We start from the raw sequence: 19024 nt of genomic DNA on the forward strand, positions 1-19024 counted from the left end.
AGGAAAAGTGAGGGACGGGAGGTGTATAAGAGGCTTGAGAAAGGAAAGGAAGATTTGAATTAACTACTATAGAATGTGTGGTAGTGTTGAGAGAGAAAGGATTGCTTATGCAGCAAGCAGTAAAAGGTCAGAGTGAGATTAGATAAATTTGTAGTAGACCCCGATAGCATACATGGTTGGGTGACTTTCAGAAGGTGCATTAATAGCATATAAGTAAAATTAGTGATAGTAGATGGTAGGGATAACCCATGTTTGGGGATAGGCAAGGTATGGCTGCTTGTATGATAGCAAAGAGGAGATAATTGATTTAGAGCTGGGAAGGACCTTGGAGGTCATCTAGTCAGAGCCACAGAGATGTTAGTGTAAACAGTAGGGTTTTACTATAGGTCTTCTGATTCCAATCCAGTGCTCTTTCCCTTGAATCATGCTGCATTCAAGTATAGAAAAGAGTCTATAGTTGAACTGATGAACCATGGGGTCAGAATATGAGGTGAGGGCAGAAATGATAGTGTGGGAGAGAATAGGAAAAAGTAGATGCATTGGAGGTTTCAGTGAGGGTGAAGAATAGCTTAAGAAGAAATGGTGAAAGTAGAAAAGCTTACAGCAGTCAATCATTTGATTTCATAATGAAAACTTTTGTTTGGTTGGGTTTTTTAAGCTTAACTATTTAAATGAACTTTGGGGCATAAAATGTGCTTCACACTTTGGTATCATCTTAAGATAAAATTTTTTTTAGATACTAACATCACAATTTTATGAAAGGGTTTAAGTCTATTACCAAAAAGAAGTACAAGGCTTAAGGATTAGAAAATTCAAAACACTTTTTTTTTTTTTGCTGGTCATAATTTTTTTTTCTTTGCTACTATTTGGGGTTTAGATTTCTTTAGGAAATTTCCATTTTATGTCCATGCTCTCTTGAATTATAGCCCTTGAAAAACTTGACTTTAACTATTGTTGATTATCACATAAAATTGAAATAGGTATTGCTATATTGGCTAGGATTTTTTCCATGGAAAACATTTTGGCTCCTGGTCACAAAGAAAATGATGTTGTGTTCACCTAATCTGTCATTTTGCCTCTATCTTATGTATTCTATGTGTATTTAATTCTCTTCTAAATATTCAGATGCCATTAAAGAATTTCACAAAATCTCAGCGGTCGTTTACTTTACTCATTTTTTTCCCCCAAAGGCAATGAGGGTTAAATGACTTGCCCAGGATCACACAGCTAATAAGTGTCAAGTGTCTGAGGCCGGATTTGTACTCAGGTCCTCCTGAATCCAGGGCCAGTGCTCTATCCACTGCGCCACCTAGGTGCCCCGGTCGTTTACTTTAACCAAATATCTGAAAAAGAATTCCCCCCACAGTCATTGCTGGATAATGAAGATTCAGGCAGAAATGAAGGTCTCTGATGTCAAGGAACTATCAGGGGAGACACTGTGCACATAATTAAGTGTTTACAAATCTATATGAAATTAGGTAATTTTGGGAGAAAGCTGGGGAAATCATAATAGACTTAACCTAGAAGATGGTTCTTGAGCTAAGTGTTGACAGAAATAAAGAGTTGTAAAAGACAGAAGTGAGGGAACAATAAGAAAATGAAGGTGGGAGGTAGAGTACTGTGTGTTAGGAGCATTAGGTTGTGCCAGTTTGGCCCCTGGAATGGTGCTCTTCCAGCCACTGTTTGAAGACTTCTGGTCAGAGGGAATGAACATAGCCCATTTCCCTTTTGGATGACTTGGCTTGTTAGGAAGTGTTTGTTTATGTGAGTCCTAAACCTGCCTCTCTCTATTTGCCATTAGTTTGAAAGAGTACCAGAGAGATGTCTTTTCAGATTGAACCCTGAGCACACCACTTTACTGATACTTGTATTCATTTGTGAAAGAACTCAGCCTAGCCTTTAAGGATTAATTCCCTTTTAAATAAAGCAGATATTTTAAAAAGTAAATCCTGGTTCTGGGTTCCCTTTATTTTTATTTATTTATTTGTTTTTACTTTTTTTTTTCTTCAAGGCAATGAGGGTCACACAGTAAGTGTCAAGTGTCTGAGGCCAGATTTGAACTCGGGTCCTCCTGAATCCAGGGCCAGTGCTTTATCCACCGTGCCACCTAGCAGCCCCCCCCCCCATATTTTTATTTTAATCACCTTGTAAGAAAATAAGTTAGCTTTCAGTTTTCCATTAGTAAGAAAAGCATTGTTAGGGGCTGAAATACAAAGTCAATTCTAGGGCTGCTTTGAAGTTATCTTTTGGCTGTTGACGCAGAAAATGTACCTCTAGTAATTATCCAAATATGTAGGATGGTAACTTAGTGAATATAGCCATGAATTTGATCTTTAGTGGAAACAAATTTAGTAATTCACTGACAGGGTTTGGACAAGAACCTATTTTTGTCCTATTACATGAATACTTGGTATCTCAGTTACTGTTTGAGGGGTCAGTTATCTAATAGGGGAGAATAGGTACAATACATTTCAAATGATATGTCTGATTTGTTTAAATTTTTTTTAGAAACACCACCCCCTGGATATATCAGTGAAGATGGAGAAACAAGTGATCAGCAATTAAACCAAAGTATGGACACAGGTATTTAAAAATAATTTTTCTTTTGAAACCTTTCCAAAATTGGTTTTATGATGATATGATGTGTGTATGTGTACATACACACATTTATAAAAATTACTCTTCTGTATGTCAAAACAGCTTGAAACTTATATAAAGTTAATTCTTGCCAGATATAGTGGTGCAAACTTGCTACTACAGAAGCTGGAGAGGTTTGTAGATCTCTTGAGCTCAGGAATTGTGATATACACTAGGCTAAGCCAGTTGGGTGTTTGCACTAAGGTTGGCATTAATATAGAAAATGGCAAGCTTCTAGGAGCAGGAGTCTACCATATTACCTAAAGAAGGAGGAACCAATACAAGTCTGTAACAGAGCAGGCTAAAATTCTCATGCCAGTCAGAGTGGGATCATGACTGTGATTAGCCCTTGTACTACCAACCTGAGCAAGATAGGGATGCCTAGCCTGAAAGAATAAAGTTAGCTTTTTATAAAGGGGTGTGTGTGTGTGTGTGTGTGTGTGTGTGTGTGTTAAAACTGTTGCCAAACTTTGTTGGAAAGTTATAGGTTAAAATAGCCCGTGATAAACTTAGGTGTTTATCATGCAAGTTCTAGGTTCAGTCATGTAAATTGTAACCTCTTAAAGCTTTCTAATCCTCTTTGATTCTTCGTCTTTTTACCCTGATAGAGTCTCCACATAAGACTCAAGGCCTTTTAATATTTTGGAGATATCATTAGAGCATTTGCACTATACTATGAATCTTTGACCAAAAAAATGTCATTTCATTTTTCTTTGAAAATTTTTTAAGCCATTCCACACATGCCATAGTTCATAACATGGTACAGCATATTTATACGTACTGCATAGCATTCTACTACTTTTTGTGTTACTCTTTCTTTTGGGATGTTGGCATTCCATAATTTTCAGTCACATAACTGAGAGAATATTTTGTTGGCTCTATAATGTCATCGCTTTGTTGGTTGGTATTTGTCCTTTGTTCTTCAAGAGGAACAAAATGACATCACTGTGTTAGAGACAAGTTACAGTATGTCCAACCAATATGAGCTTAGAATGCTCTACCACTATTTTGGGCACAAAACGTCCATTGAACATTTGGGTTGGATTGATTCATGCCAATGAAGACCACAACCAATCTACTCTTTTATTCTTTATGGTTGGGGGCAGCTAGGTGGCATAGTGGATAAAGCACTGGCCCTGGATTCAGGAGGATCTGAGTTCAAATCCAGCCTCAGACACTTGACACTTACTAGCTGTATGACCCTGGGCAAGTCACTTAACCCTCGTTGCCCTACCCAAAAAAAAAAAAAAGTGTCCTGTATGGTTTTTGTCCATGTCTTTTCAGAAGTCTTTCTTAAACACACTAGAGTTATTCAGATGATAATTTTAATATTTTGTGCTGGCCACCTTGATTCCTTCAATATATGACTGACCCATCTCCTTTGCTAGTCATGTCTCTTTGATGATGTCTTTTGTAACAGTTCTTGCTTTCAACTCATATCTGGTAATATCTTGCAGCCTTATGCATTCATGCATCTTTCGACTGCTCTTTTTTTCCTTATTGAGGGAAATTTTTTTTTCTGAGATCTTGTCTTTCCACTATTTTGCAATCATATACATTTTTGGAAGAATAAGGAGAAGGATAAAGAATAAACCTTTGATTTCATCATTGTAGGGAAACTCCTAGGTAAGAAAACACTCTCTATCAATACAGATTGGTACGTTCTTTGCCACTTATAATCTTAGCCAGGCAGCTAGGTAGTGTAGTGGAAAGAATACTGACCCTGAAGTTTGGAGGACCTGTATTCAAATCTCACCTCAGACACTTACTAGCTGTGTGACCCTGGGCAAGTCACTTAACCCAGTTGCCTTAAAAATATGGGGTCATCTCCACTTACTGATGTATATCTTGCCACCAGATCCAGATGGTTCTGGAGGAGAGAGTGATATTAGTGACCTTGCACAGCCCTTCCTTACTTAAATTCAGTGCAAGTCATGACATCACCCCAATGTCATGGTCCTCTTAAAAAACAAAGGACAAGCAACACAATCTTAGGAAGTTATCTAGAATAAGAGGTTAATTTATTTGCCCAGAGTCATACAACCAATAAGGGTCAGTGATGGGACTTGAACCCAGGTCTTCCTGGCCTTGAGCAACACAGGTCTTAATCAGCCCTCTACCACAGGAAGAATATTAATGTTAAAAAGATGAGTTTTTGTATCACTAAGCACTTCGAGCATCATTGAAAGCACATTATGATTTCCCAAATGTGATGCTGTCTCTACTGTTCATTTCTGGGTCTAATGCCTGTTTAAGAACATACATAGTGAGAGATTTATTCATTGCACTGCCCATCAAATTGTACAGTGTAATCTGGGCTAGAGTATATTTCATTTTGTTTTTTTTCCTTTGGGTTGTTAAACTAGTCTTCAGGGGCTCAGTGCATATTCAGCACTGTGTCATTCACAAACAGGAGTACCTAGAGTACCTCAGAATCTATCTATATAGCAAGTTTCTTTTTTATTTGAACTTAGGGCTGACACCATGACACTTAACAGACATTTTTGGGAGAGCCCCAGGTCTCCTTGGTGTCATACTTGATACCGCTCCTCAGAATTATTGAAGAGTGTTATCACTGATTGTATCTATCATACAGTCTTGTATAACCTTTCTATATTCATGGGAGATAGCTTATTAATGGAGAAGCTTTAAGAGTTCATTTTACTATACTAGAAGAATTCTAATGTTGGGGGGGGGAAAAGATGGGCTTTTGTTAACAGCAAAGTTGGAGATCATGTAGAGCCCTGGGGAGCTTTTCCAGTGGAATCTAGCTTAATCTTTTTCAACTCAGTCCTGGATCTAAATCATTTCATAAGCAGAACCAGTCTAAGAAAATAAGGTGGTCCAGCTAAGATAACCTCAGAGGTTCCTTCTACCTCTTAGATTTCTGATGTGCATGAAATAATATAACAAATTACCTCTTCAGCTTTCATGTTGTAGTCTGGACAGTTTTCATCCTTTTTGTTTTTTCTAATATGTACAATTAGGCCAGTTTCTTTGATATATTTATATAGCGAATAGCAGTGTTCCCTCCAAACCAAAGTTACCATCAATTGGCTTACTTTAAGCCAGGCCACAAGCTTTCCTTAATGAATTCCTCAAGGAAAGGCAACATGGTATATAGAAAAAGCATTGCAGTTGACTGACTGCTTTTTGTAAGCCACTTCAGGTAAGACTAGGGAAATTTAACTCAGAATTATCATCTTTGGAAACCAAATTCTTATTTTTTTCCCTATGTGTATAGCCTTCACATAGTGCTTGGCATATAAATAAGTGCTTAATAAACACTTTCATTCATTTAGTTATTCACCCCTGCACTGAAATGAGATTAAAATTTTGTTTTGTCTTTTTTTTTTTTAACATTCATTGGAGGTAGAGTAAATAAAAATAAAACTTTTAACAGAGTCTAATAGAACTCAAATCTCATGACTTTATACAGTATCATATCACCTCTGTATATCACTGTGCTATATTTTTTTCAGTAAATAGATACTATTTAGTGAAATAAGGGGTAGGTGGAAAATAAAATGAATTTGTTAATGAGTGCTCATTGGGGGTTTAAAAACAGGTTTCAAAAATCTTTATGCTATTCTGTCATAAACCTGTGAAATCTATCTCTAATCACAAGTTAAAAAAACACACAGTAAAGTTGCCTACCAAAAAAAAAGAGTAAGCTTTCACAAATCAAAAATTGCCTAATGCAAATAAACTTAAGATAGAATGTTATAATAGTTTATATGTAAACTGAGAGAGGAAGGTAAAGTCTAAGCCATCATTAAATATTATTTTATTTCCATGTTGATAAAGCTAAAATTATCTTTTTGAAATTGTTAAAAAACAAACTGTAATTTGGATTTATAAGTAAATAATTCCATATCCATGGGTATTGAAGATGACACCTAGTCTGTTTTTTTTTTCTCATTAAAATATTTTGTGGTGTTAGTATAACTATATTTTTAATGTATTGAGTTAGAAGTGGTTCCACCTCTTAGACTCTTATGTATTTCATTTTGGGCACATAACCAAGATACCATTTACTTTTCTACAATATTATATTGGGTGAAATAAATGAAAACAATTTTGCTTTAAAATGTAAAAGCTTTGCTTATATTAGTTTCCATTACGAAGAGTGTATTTTTGTGGAAAAATGTGAAGTGTTTTCCTGATGAATGATTTAAATAAACTGTCTAATTGGAGTAGGTTATAAGGTCATAGATTTAGAGCTCAAAGGAAGGGATCATTTACTCCCAGCTGCCTAGAATTTATCTGAGACCGTTGGAAGTCTAGAAGGACCCCTCTCCCCATCCCTCCCCAGGGGAATTCCCTTTCTCCCTGGTATTTCCTCTTCAGTCTCTTTTCTAAAACTGTTCCAGGTTGTTTGACTGCTTAAATGAGTTGGAAGTCACCAGGTCAGTTCCTTCCAATGAAATAGCAGACCACCAGGTCTTACTTACCATTTGCCCTGCTATTGCCTCCTGTTCTCCTTACCATCTGCCTTGTCTCTAATTCCATACCCCTGGCACTCATTTGACACGTTAATGTAATCTAAGGATCCTTGGGCCTTTCCATCCTTCCTGCAGCTAAACTTGATCTATTGTATTCCCTAATTAGAAGGCGAGCTCTCCCCCCCCCCCCATATGTATATCCCCAGCACAGTGCTTGGCATATAAGTGCTTAATAAATGCTTTCATTCATTTAGTCAACTCATGTTTTACAGAAAAGAAAACTGAAACTCAAGAAGAGTCATTTTATCAAGGGTACATAGGGTAGTAAGTAGAACTTAACTCCAGATTCATTATTAATTCCACTATATCAGAGATTTAGTTTAATATCTCAATTGTCCCAAAGAAGATCAAGAGTTAAAAAGTTTACATTAATAGTTATTAACACTATAATCACTATTAGTTATTAACTTATACAAATCCATTTTGTAGCATGCTATGTCTTAATTAAATAAGTGAATTCCTCTTAACTCTACAAGTTATACACCTGGAAGGCACTCCATCTTCCTCTCCCTCTCTCTCTCTCTCTCCCTCTTTCCCTCTCTCTCCCTCTCTCCCCCTTCAAGGCTCCACTTAGGTGCTGCCTCCTTTGTAAATACTTTGTTCTTTTCCCCTGCTTAGTTGTTAATGTTTCCTCTCCCTCCTGTAATTCTATTACCCTCTAGAATGTAAGCCTCCTGAAGGGGAGAAAAATTTTTGGTTTTCTCTTTTTGAAGTTTTGTGTCCTGTACCTCTCTTTTGGTTTTGGTTTGGGATTATGATTAATTGGTGTAGGAAATCAACGGGATTAACATCTCTTCTGCTACTTATATTTTTAATGAATTGCCTGAGCCACTGAACACTTGAGTGACTTAGCCAGGAGGTGTGCCACATCCAGTGTGATGTGATTTCCTGTATCTTGAAAGCTTTTAACATGGAGTTATGGTTACTTTTTAGGGTTTTAGGAAATGTCTTAATCATTTCTCTTCATCTTGCAAGACTATAAAATTGTTTAAGTAGTTATTTTCCTTATTTTCTGGATAGTAGAATATTCAGTAAATACTGAAGTATTTTAAGAAGACGTTTACATCTTGTTAATTTTGATACTCCTGAGTAACCAAACAGTTTGAACATAGGGTATGTTCCCACAGTCCTTGAAAACCTGACATAACAGGAATTTCTATGTGGGCTGAGTTTAGGGCAAAAATAAATTTAACATGTCAAATTCTTTTTAAATTTTTTTTTTGATTATTTAGGTTTTATTCTTCAACATTCATTTTTGAGTTCCAAATTTTTCTTCCTTCTTCACCTCCCTTCCCCATGACAGCAAGCAATCAGATATAAGTTATACATGTACAATCACATTAAATGTATTTCCACATTAATCATGTTGTGATAGAAGAATCGGAGAGGGCAGCTAGGTGACACAGTGGATAAAGCACTGGAGTTAGGAGGACTTAAGTTCAAATGTGACCTTAGACACTTAGTGACCCTAGGCAAGTCACTCAACCCCAGTTGCCATCTCCAGTTGTCCTGATGTATATCTTGCCATTGGACCCAGATGGCTCTAGAGGAGAGAGTAAGGTTGATAACCTTGCACAGTCCTCCTTCACTTAAATCCAATTCAGTGCAAGTCATGACATCACCCTGATGTCATGATCCTCTTTGAGAGTGAAGGACAAATAACAGAAGAATCAGAACAAAAGGAAAAACCATGAGAAAGGGACCCCCCTCCCCCCCCCCAAAAAAAAAATACCAGTGAAAATAGTATGCTTTGATCTACATTCAGACTCCACAGTTCTTTCTTTGGACATGGATAGCATTTTCCATCATGAGTCTTTTGGAATTGTATTGGATCATTGTATTGCTGAGAAAAGCTAAGTCAATCATAATGATTACACAGTGTTGCTATTACTGTGTACCATGTTCTTCTGGTTCTTCTCACTTCTCTCAGCATTAGTTTATGTCAGTCCTTCCAGGTTTTTCTGAAATGTGCCTACTCAACAATACTTACAGCACACTAGTTAATTGTCACGTATTTGAATTTGTTTATTTAAAGTGCCTATATTTGACCATTTTTTAGGAAATTATATATTACAAAGGCTAATTACTACTTTCATGACCTGATAACTTAATAAATTCGAAATTATTTTGTCAAAAAAGTAATTTTAATGATATATTATAATTTTATGTACTTTGTGTACTTGTTTTATTTTACTTAATTTATGTAATTATGGGTACTTTTATCCTCACATTCAGATAGAGCTGTATCTTGTCTATTTCATATCCAAGAATGGAAGTTATAGCCCATATTTGCTTGTCCTCTCTAGGCAAGTTTTGTCCATATCCTACAGAAAGTTGCCACAGAGTGTACATATAACATACTATGGTCTTTCTTTTCTTTTTCCTGACATCATGACAATATACCAGTGTATAACATTTGTTATCTTTCTCTATCACCAGCACCAGCCCATCTATTTCATTTACACATTTTCCTGATGGTAGCCTTTACTCTGGTTATTGAGTAGTTTAGTTGTCTGACTTTGTAAAGTCTAGGCATCTATGTCTTTTCTTGGCATAGATACTGGAGTAGTTATCATTTCCTTCTCCAGTGTTGTCCCCATTTTACAGACGAGGAACTGAGGCAAATAGGGGCTAAGTGACTTGCCCAGGGTCACACAGCTAGCAAGTATCTGAGGCTGAATTTTTTTTTTTTGTGGGGGGTGGAGCAGTGGGGGTTAAGTGTCACAGCTAGTAAGCGTCAAGTGTCTGAGGCCGGATTTGAACTCAAGTCCTGAATCCAGAGCCAGCCAATGCTTTATCCACTGCACCACCCAGCTGCCCCCTGAGGCTGAATTTGAATTCAGATCTTCCTTACTCAGACCGAGTACTCTATCCAGTGTACTGCCTAGCTGCCCCATACATTATGCTACTTATCCTTTAAAGTCCTTATTTATTATATGCTTCAGTTTTTTCATACTCACTGTGTACTTTTTCATTGCCCTCTCTATAATATTTATTTTTAATTCTTCAAAGGATGTGGTTTTCTTATGACACAGCTATACAATAACCAGTGGAATATTGGTAGTCAAAAGATGAGTCTTTGTTTCTAGTAGGATTTGTCATTAAAAGAATTTAAAATTTACTGAAGGCAGTTCAGCCCATTCTTTTGTTTAATTCAGGGCCCATCTCATCTATATGTACTCCATTTCCCTTTATGTGAATGTTTGTCTGTATGTATGTGTATGTGCATACACATAACTCATAGAAGAATGTTTTAGATTGTTCATCTAATTGTGAGTCATAATGTGATCTATATTTGAACTATTTTCAACTGCTTGGTCTTTTCTGTGTAGATGTTTAGGCCAAACTCTTTGGAGCACCCCATCCCTCCCCAACACATAAATCCTTCATGAATATTAATGGTAATACCTTAAATTTATATAGTACTTTCAAGATTTACAAAGTACTTTGTTTAAAACATTGTGGTGGGATAGGTAGTGTGAATATTATCATCACCATTTACATTTGAGAAACTTAAGACTCAGAAAGGTTGAATGAATTACTGGACCTTTTCCCACATTTGTTAAAGGAAGAAAGTTGCAATACAGTTCAAGAGGCTTGGGATTTGGAGTGAAAAGGACCTAGGTTCAACCCTAACTCTTCTACTTACTGCTTCTTTGGCTCGAGTGAAAAGGACCTAGGTTCAATCGCAACTCTTCTACTTACTACTTTTTTGGCTTAGGGCAAGGCACTTTTCTCTCTCTGAGTCTCTTATTTCCTTCTCTTTAAAGTAAGGTGGTTAGACTAGATGACCTGACCTCTAAGGTATATCTTCTAGTTTTAAATCTGAGTATGTTATTTCTACAAGGTGCTTTCTACTTGTAAATAAGACAAGTTTATTTGTAAATCTTCCCCCCCCCTCCCCCATGTTAATAGTATTTATTTGCAAATCTTGAAACACTAGTCTCTAGAGAATACAGGTTGCAGGGGACCTAAAAATCATCAGAGCATCACATTGTGAATATAGTCTTTTCACTCTGTTTTGGTTGATTCTGTTAAATTTCCTTGGATAGCTTATATCTTTGGGACTTCCATCCTACCCTCCTATATAGAGACCAGTTTCATCTATCTCTTTCTTCTCCCTTCCTCTGCATCTCAATCCACTGATATCCCTCCCCACTGCCCTTTTCTCTCTCTCTCTCTCTCTCTCTCTCTCTCTCTCTCTCTCTCTCTCTCTCTCTCTCTCTCTCAGTCTCTTCAGTCTCTTATCTCCTGACTCCTCTGCTTCTTGTAGACATGCTCTGGTTTTCCTCTCTTCTTTATTTTTTTAATCTTATGACCGTTTGAGTCTGTCAAGCTCTTACCCCTGTGTCTCTCTCACACAATCACAGCCAAATCTTTAGAACAAGTTGCCACATTGTCTTTACTTCCTCTCTTCCCACTTATTAACTATTTGGAGTTTGGCTCTGGTCTTAATCATTTAATTAAATTTTCTTTCTCCAGAGCTACCAATGTTCTCTTAAATACCAAATCTAACAGTCTTTCTCTGTTATCTTTTTTTTTTAAGCCTTCCTAAAATATTTAACACTTGACCAACTATCTAGATAATCTCTATTTTCTGAGTTTTCATAATACTTCACTCTCCTACCTGTTTGCTCCTTTTCAGCCTTTTATTGAAATGTCATCTAAGTCCTGCCCTGTAACTATGGGTATAACCTGAGGTTTAGTACTGGGCTCTTTTTACGTTTCCCCCTTGGCGAGGTACCTAGTTAACCAAAACAGTAAAAAGGAACACAAAAGCTGACCTCATCAGTCACCATGATTTAAAATGTTTTTTTTTTTACCAGATGACTCCCAGACCTTAACATAAGCTCTCTCCTGAAGCTTCTGTCCGTTATCACCAACTGCTTGTTAGACATTTTAAACTGGATATCCCATATGCATTTCATACTCAGCGTTCTTAAACAAGTCATCCTTTTCTTAAAACCCATTCCTGGAGTCCACTATTTCATCACATCCACATCCCTGGCTACTTTCAAAGTTTGGTTTAAGTACTACTTCCTATATGAAGCCTTTTCTGATTCCATAGCTGCTAATCTCACCTCTCAAAATAAAAATATTTCCTTGTACTTTGGAGGCATATTTTTTAATATATTCTTACATGTATATTTATTTCCTCCTGTAGAATATAAACTGTCAGAGAAGAGACTGTAATTTTTGTCTTTGTAGCCTAGTATAGCATGGTGTCTGACACATTCATTAAATGCTTATTGATTTATCGCAAGTAAAAGTGTATTTCCATTAATGACTTTTGTGTAAGAAGTGGCTTAAGAGAAACCTAAAAATAATATTATTTGTAAAAAGCTATGTTGCTCATACAACAAGAATTGAGTAATAGATGTATAGCCTGAGTATTATACTGATATACATAAATGGGAAAAGACCTTGAAGATCTCCCAGCATTTGGGACTATGTAGTAGAACATGGACAAAATTCACTGGATGAGAAGGCCTGCGTGGATTTCAATTAAGCTTGATAGAATAGCTACATTGATTAGGACAGAAATGTTTTGAAGTACTGAAGGAAAGTAAATTATATGTATGTATTATAGTTTTCTTTAAACATTTTGTAAATTTTATTTACAGTCATTCCCAGGCCATTGTCCTGATATAAGCCTCCAGTAACAGGCTCAGTAGGTGACTTATTTATTAATCTTCTCTACCTGGCATACAAAATTAACTGCATCATCTATTAGCTATTACATAGGATCAGTCTGATTTTTTTTTTATTTATTTAAGATTTTCTTTAGATCTTGTCATGGAAACATCTTTATCTACTAGAAGTAGCACTTCCTTTATATAAAATTGAATGTGCAGCATGTATTTCAACTTTGTTGCCTCAACTTTTTTGTAAAATATGCAATTACCTACCTTTTTAATCTTTTCATTAGTCTTGTGTGCTAAAACTTTGAGGTTGTTGATCATTCCTTTAAAGAAAAATGTGACATTTAAATGTATAAGAAATGATAGATAATAAATATTGACTAAAAAGCTAGTTGCATTATTTAAAATAAGTGGCATTTAAGCCCTTGGGAAATTTTGTGTGGAATTTTCCAAATTGTTAATAGTAATTACAACTCATTTAATCATCTTCTTGGTATTAGTAGTGACAACAGCTCTAGGGGGAAAATCTGGACTATCTAATGTTCTCTTATCATTCTAGGATCTCCAGCAGAACTCTCTCCTAGCACTCTTTCCCCAGTTAATCATAGCTTGGGTAAGCTGCTAATCTTCATCAATTTTTTTTTTAAGTTTAAGTTATGAGCAGTTATGTGCCTTGCAAGTAAATTCCACCATAATAAAAATTATAATGTGGAATTCATAATATGAAATTGAACCTGTACATAGCCATTAATTGTTCTTATGATCCTAGATACCCCTTGAAGTTTGTATAACCTTTGGTTTCAGATTCTATTTTAACTGGCAAATTTAAAGTGTTTTGAGGTGCTGAATTACTTTGCCAGTCCAGTCCCTATCTTTGTCCCTAGCTTTTGTGTTCCTTTTTACTGTTTTGGTTAACTAGGTAACTCGCCAAGCACTGAGTAATGTTAAATTAGGGAAACTGTCTGAGCGCTGAGAGGTGGGTGTTTTATTTTCTTTTAAACTATTACTGATATAAAATAGTTTTGAGCTAATTTTCTAAATAGATTTTCTGTTCTTTGCCTTCTCCAACCCTTCCACCAAAAATTATCTCTATTTTACTTTTGTTACCTATAATAAAGGCACAAACAGTTAAAGTGAAAATTCAGGAATACAAAATTGAGGTACATGTCCAGTTAATTGACTCATTTGACCAACAGTTATAGAAATCACAGAATCTTAGTTCTGTAAAGGGCCTTAGTGATTATCTTAAGCTTATATATGAGAATAAATGCACAAGTAAGTGAACTTGCCCAAAGTCATATAGCTAGTTAGTGGCAAAATTGTAACCAGAATCTTGTCACAAAACTAGTATTTTTTTCTGTTACAGCTTCCCTTGCTTTTTTGGTACTTGCTAGTGGACACCTAGCCTGACAATATAAAAAATTTCAACAATTATAAAAGTGAAAAAGTTTAAGCAGTATTTAGCTTAAACTATCAATAGAAAAATGATCCAAAATGAAGAAATGGTGCTTTAAGATTGGATGACTGGATAAAATGAGACAGGTCTAAAAAGGAAATTCTGGTATGATTTATGGAAAATAGAACCACATTGTAGATAAATGTTCATCACATGGTACTAGTACTGGTATGTTTGCATTGGTAAAGATAATTATTCTTGTTGTCCAATGTTGTTTTACATTGTAATTTTAGGAATTAGTTTTATCTCTCCCTTTCTTTTTTTCTTTTTTTGCAGATTTGCAGCCAGTTACTTATTCAGAGCCTGCATTTTGGTGTTCAATAGCATATTATGAGCTAAATCAGAGGGTTGGGGAAACCTTCCATGCATCACAACCTTCACTGACTGTAGATGGATTTACAGATCCGTCAAATTCAGAAAGATTTTGCTTAGGTTTACTCTCCAATGTTAACCGAAATGCCACAGTGGAAATGACAAGGCGGCATATAGGTATTTATTTTCTTCTTTTATTCTTTAGAAAGTAATGTTTACTTAACTGGGTATTTGTGATTAGAGTCAGTCACCATGTTGTTACTGATTATAACCTGTGCTACTCTGGCTACAATAGCAGAGAATTCTGTGACGCTTTCTAAAGCTAGTCCTAGCATCGATAATGGAAATATGTTAAGAGTATGCCACTAGGGGCAGCTGGGTGGTGCAGTGGATAAAGCACTGGCCCTGGATTCAGGAGGACCTGAGTTCAGGTCCGGTCTCAGACACTTGACACTCACTAGCTGTGTGACCCTGGGCAGGTCACTTGGCCCTCATTGCCCCACAAAAAAAAAAAAAGAAAAAGTATGTCACTACAAAAAGAGTATATGCATGGGGGCAGCTAAGTGGTGCAGTGGATAGGTCACTGGCCCTGGATTCAGGAGTACCTGAGTTCAAATCTGGCCTCAGACACTTAACACTTACTAGCTGTGTGACTCTGGGCAAGTCACTTAACCCCAATTGCCTCACCAAAATATATATATATATATATATATATATATATATGCAAGCAGTGAATTAATTTTCTTGTTTCTGTGTTTACTAGGCATAACTTAACCCTCTGGAGATCTCATTTTTTTTAAAAAAATCACCATTTTCAGCCAACTTTTGTCCCTCCTTTGTGGATGACTTAGGCTAAGTCCTAATTCTCTAAGTACCTTAAAGATTTGTTGATAATCCCTTGTTCACATTTGCTCTCTACAAGTGTTTCAACTCTGTTTAGTTCTGCAACTATATTATGATTCTGCTCTGTGCTAGGTACCTACAGAGACAAAAACATAACAATTCCTGACCTTAAGGAACTTACTGAGATGAAACTACACATGTATAGAGAAAGAAATATAAAATCTCTATAAAGGAAAAGAAATTATAGGGAAGTGGGGAGGTCACAAAAGGCCTCTTTTAAGAAGTGCCACTTGAGCTGAGTTGAGCATTCCAGCCAGAGGAGGCAGGTAGGGAAAACATTCCAGACATCAAGGACAGCCCATCAGCCTCTGCAAAGGCATGGGTTCGGGAGCTGGCATGGCAAATATGGGCTTTAAGTGACAGAGGAGTTCGTATTTTGTCCTAGATGTTCTAGGGAACCACTGAAACTTCTTGGTATGAGGTAATGACATAGACAGAGAGTTGAAGAAGCAGGGGGAGGCTGGATTAAAAAAACACAATTAGGAAGTTATTCTGTCTAAACCTTGTTTGGGTGAGGGAGATGGGGGGGTTGTGGAACTCAATTTTTTAAACAGATGAATGTTGAAAACAAATAAGCTTATTTATTTTTTATTTTCTAGAAGGGGGTATGTAGGTATCATATCCCAGAGGAGAGAATATTCAGAAGAGAGGTCAGTCAAAGTGCTACAGACTTGTCAAGAAGGATGAGGATTGAGAAAAGGCCATTAGATTTGAAAAGAGGAGGGAGGAGAACAAGCCGTTATTAAGTGCCTACTATTTGTCAGGAGTTGTGTTGAGTGCTTTATAAATACTATATCATTTTATCTTCACAACAAGCCTGAGGAGGGGGTATGTGCTTTTATTATTCCCATTTTACAGTTGAGGAAACTGAGGCAGACAGGTTAAGCAACTTATCTTGGGTTACACAGCTAGTAACTAGTCGTTTAAGGCAGGTCTTAAACTTTTTCCACTCATACCACCTTTTCACTCAAGAAATTTTTACGTGACCCCAGGTACATAGGTGTATAAAATAGGCATGCAGATCAAATGTTTACTGCCAGATTTTTTGTGATCTCATATGGGGTCACAACCCACAGTTGAAGAAACTTTGGTTTAAGAAATCATTGGTAGAGAAAGCAAGTTTCAGTTCATTGATGAGGTCAGAAGCCAGATTGCAAAGAAGCGAGAAGAGAATAAAACGTGGTAGAGAAAATGAGGTTAGACAACTTTTTCTAGCAGCTTGCCTTAGAAAGGGAGGAGAAAGATATAGAAAGTAAGATTGCTTGAGGTACAACAAGAATTTATTAACTGCTTATGTTCTAGGAACTGTACTAAGCAATGAGGATACAAATAAAAGCAAAGAGAAAGACAGTCTCTGCCCTTAAGGAGCTTACTTTCTAATAGAAAAAGACAACACACCAAAAGGATCTTAAAAAGATTGGTGTGGGAGAATGGGGGAGTTACCTATAGGGTGTATAGTGTCAAATTCTTGAGTCAGAAGGAGAACCCAGAAGGTAATGAAAAATAGCCAGCCTAGACCCTTCCCCAAAATGGAGGTGGAACTCACCAATGAGAGAAGAAGGCCAAAGAAGTGGAGGACTGTTCCAAGGTCAGGACTCTGTAAGTACTAATGGAATGTATAGGATGAGAGGGAAGTTGAGACATAGTATTGGAATCCTGAAAGTCATAAGCAAGGCTTAGAGAAGATAGAGGAGTGAGGGAGGAGCCAGGATAGGTCTTCTCTTAGAAGGTGGGATTTGAGCAGAATCTTTGAAAGAATCCTAGGAGGCAGAGGTAAGGAAGGAGAAATGTTAGGGATGCAAGGACAGCCAGTGAAAGGGCACATAGGAGATAAAGTAGCATGTGTGGCTCGATCATAGAGTTGGCATGCAAGGGAATAAAGTGTAAGAAGATTAGAAAGGTTGGAAGGGGCTAGTTTGTAAAGGTTTCCGATGCTAAGCAGAGGATATTATATTTGATCCTAGAAGTAATAGGGAACCAGCCCCTGCAGTTTATTGAATAGGAATATCTGCATTTCAGGGAAAATCACTTTGGCAGTTGAATGAAGCATATTTTGGGATATGGAGAGACAGTAGTCCTGACATGAGGTACTATTTGAGAAAGGAAGAAGGATGACCTGGTGGCTAGTAGATACTGGCCTGGATACCAGGAACTGGATTTGGTGATAAATTTGAATATACAGTGAACCTGGAGTTTGCTGAATAATAGCTGTAGAGGAATAATCTGGAATTGGTAATGGGGAGTAAGCAGTATTCTCTGATCTCTGGCCAGGGATACCATGTCTTGGTGTATGGAGGGGTAGTTTCTGTGAATACACCAAGATGGGATGAGCATATGAAAAAGATCTAAAATGAAAAAAATTTTGTTAACTATGAGACTGGAGTTCCAGAGAGCACAGTTGAAGGGGTAGACAGAGCCAAGTGGGAAGTTGGAGGGGTAGAGTTGAAGTAGATGGTTGATGGTTATGAGACTGAACAGCAGTGGTTGGAAGATGGCATGGTTTACTCTCAAGTATGCTGGAATTATCAGCATCGGGAGAATGTGGGAAAATTTCCTAATAAGAGAAAAGTCAGGAGATGGAAAGAGCTCCACTGCTGATGGCAAGTAAGTAGATTGTTCTCAGACTTGGTGCCATCCTGCCGTTTCAGTGCCACCTTGATGGTCACCTCCATCATGGTCATAAGAGCATGAGCTAGGTGACTTTCTCCTCTTTCTCTGGATTGTGCTGTGGGGCACAGTGGATGGAAACTGCAAAGAAGTAAATTTAGTCTGGATATAATTCAGCAAGCAATTATTAAGCCAGTACTGTGTGTCAGACACCGTGTTAAGCACTGTGGTTGAGGTGAGATAGCATGTAAGGGTTATCCAGTAGTGGAATACACTGACCTAGGAAGAAATAGATTCTTCACTAAAAGTCTTAAAAACAAAGGGGAAATGTATTTATTAGGTATGTTGTAGAGAGGATTATTAATTCATCTAGAGGTTGTACCTGCTGATCTTAGAGGTTTATCCAACTCAGAGATTCTGTGATTTGGTTGCTTCTCTGATCAGTCTTCAGTGTCTCCTTCTTCTAGGATAAAACATAAATTCCCCAGCTTGTCATTTCAGGGCCTCCACTATCTGGTTGTCATCTACCTTTCCAGCCTCAGTTCACATTATTGTTGCTTTACGTAGGCCATATTCCAGCTACATTTGTCTACTACTGTGAATTTGTCATTCCCTCTCCTACCTTTCTCTGTTTTTATAAGCTGTCCCCGCTGGATGGGTGGGTGAATAAAAAGGCATTAAGTGCTTACTGTGTGACAAACACTTGGGGATACAAATAGAAAGCAAGACATTTCCTACTCGAGGAGCCGCCATTTGAGGAGACAGCTCCACTGCAGGACAGATGAAAAGACTTCATGTTCCTTTGGATATAGGGGCATGGCTGTGGTCTTGAGAGTGTAAGACACCTAGGTCTGTAAAAAAGGGAAGTCTTTGTCTCATCAAGTTGCTGCAACAGAATGCATGGCAATACCTGCAGTAGAGGTTTGGAGAGCACAAGGATAGAGCAGATAATAAGTGTCAGT

The 19024-nt window shown here is 37.1% G+C and overlaps 1 protein-coding gene across 3 annotated transcripts in view; it reads left to right on the forward strand.

Moving 5' to 3' along the window:
* Nucleotides 1-19024, forward strand: part of SMAD2 (SMAD family member 2) — a 101441-nt gene that overhangs the window by 61842 nt on the left and 20575 nt on the right. For all 3 annotated transcript variants that reach the window (XM_043962681.1, XM_043962697.1, XM_043962688.1), the window contains 3 exons: nt 2509-2583; nt 13344-13397; nt 14517-14729. In XM_043962681.1, coding sequence (XP_043818616.1) covers nt 2509-2583; nt 13344-13397; nt 14517-14729 — 342 coding nt within the window. The remainder of the gene's footprint in view (nt 1-2508; nt 2584-13343; nt 13398-14516; nt 14730-19024) is intronic.

This window comes from Dromiciops gliroides, chromosome 1 (assembly GCF_019393635.1).
Source record: "Dromiciops gliroides isolate mDroGli1 chromosome 1, mDroGli1.pri, whole genome shotgun sequence".
Taxonomy (NCBI): domain Eukaryota; kingdom Metazoa; phylum Chordata; class Mammalia; order Microbiotheria; family Microbiotheriidae; genus Dromiciops; species Dromiciops gliroides.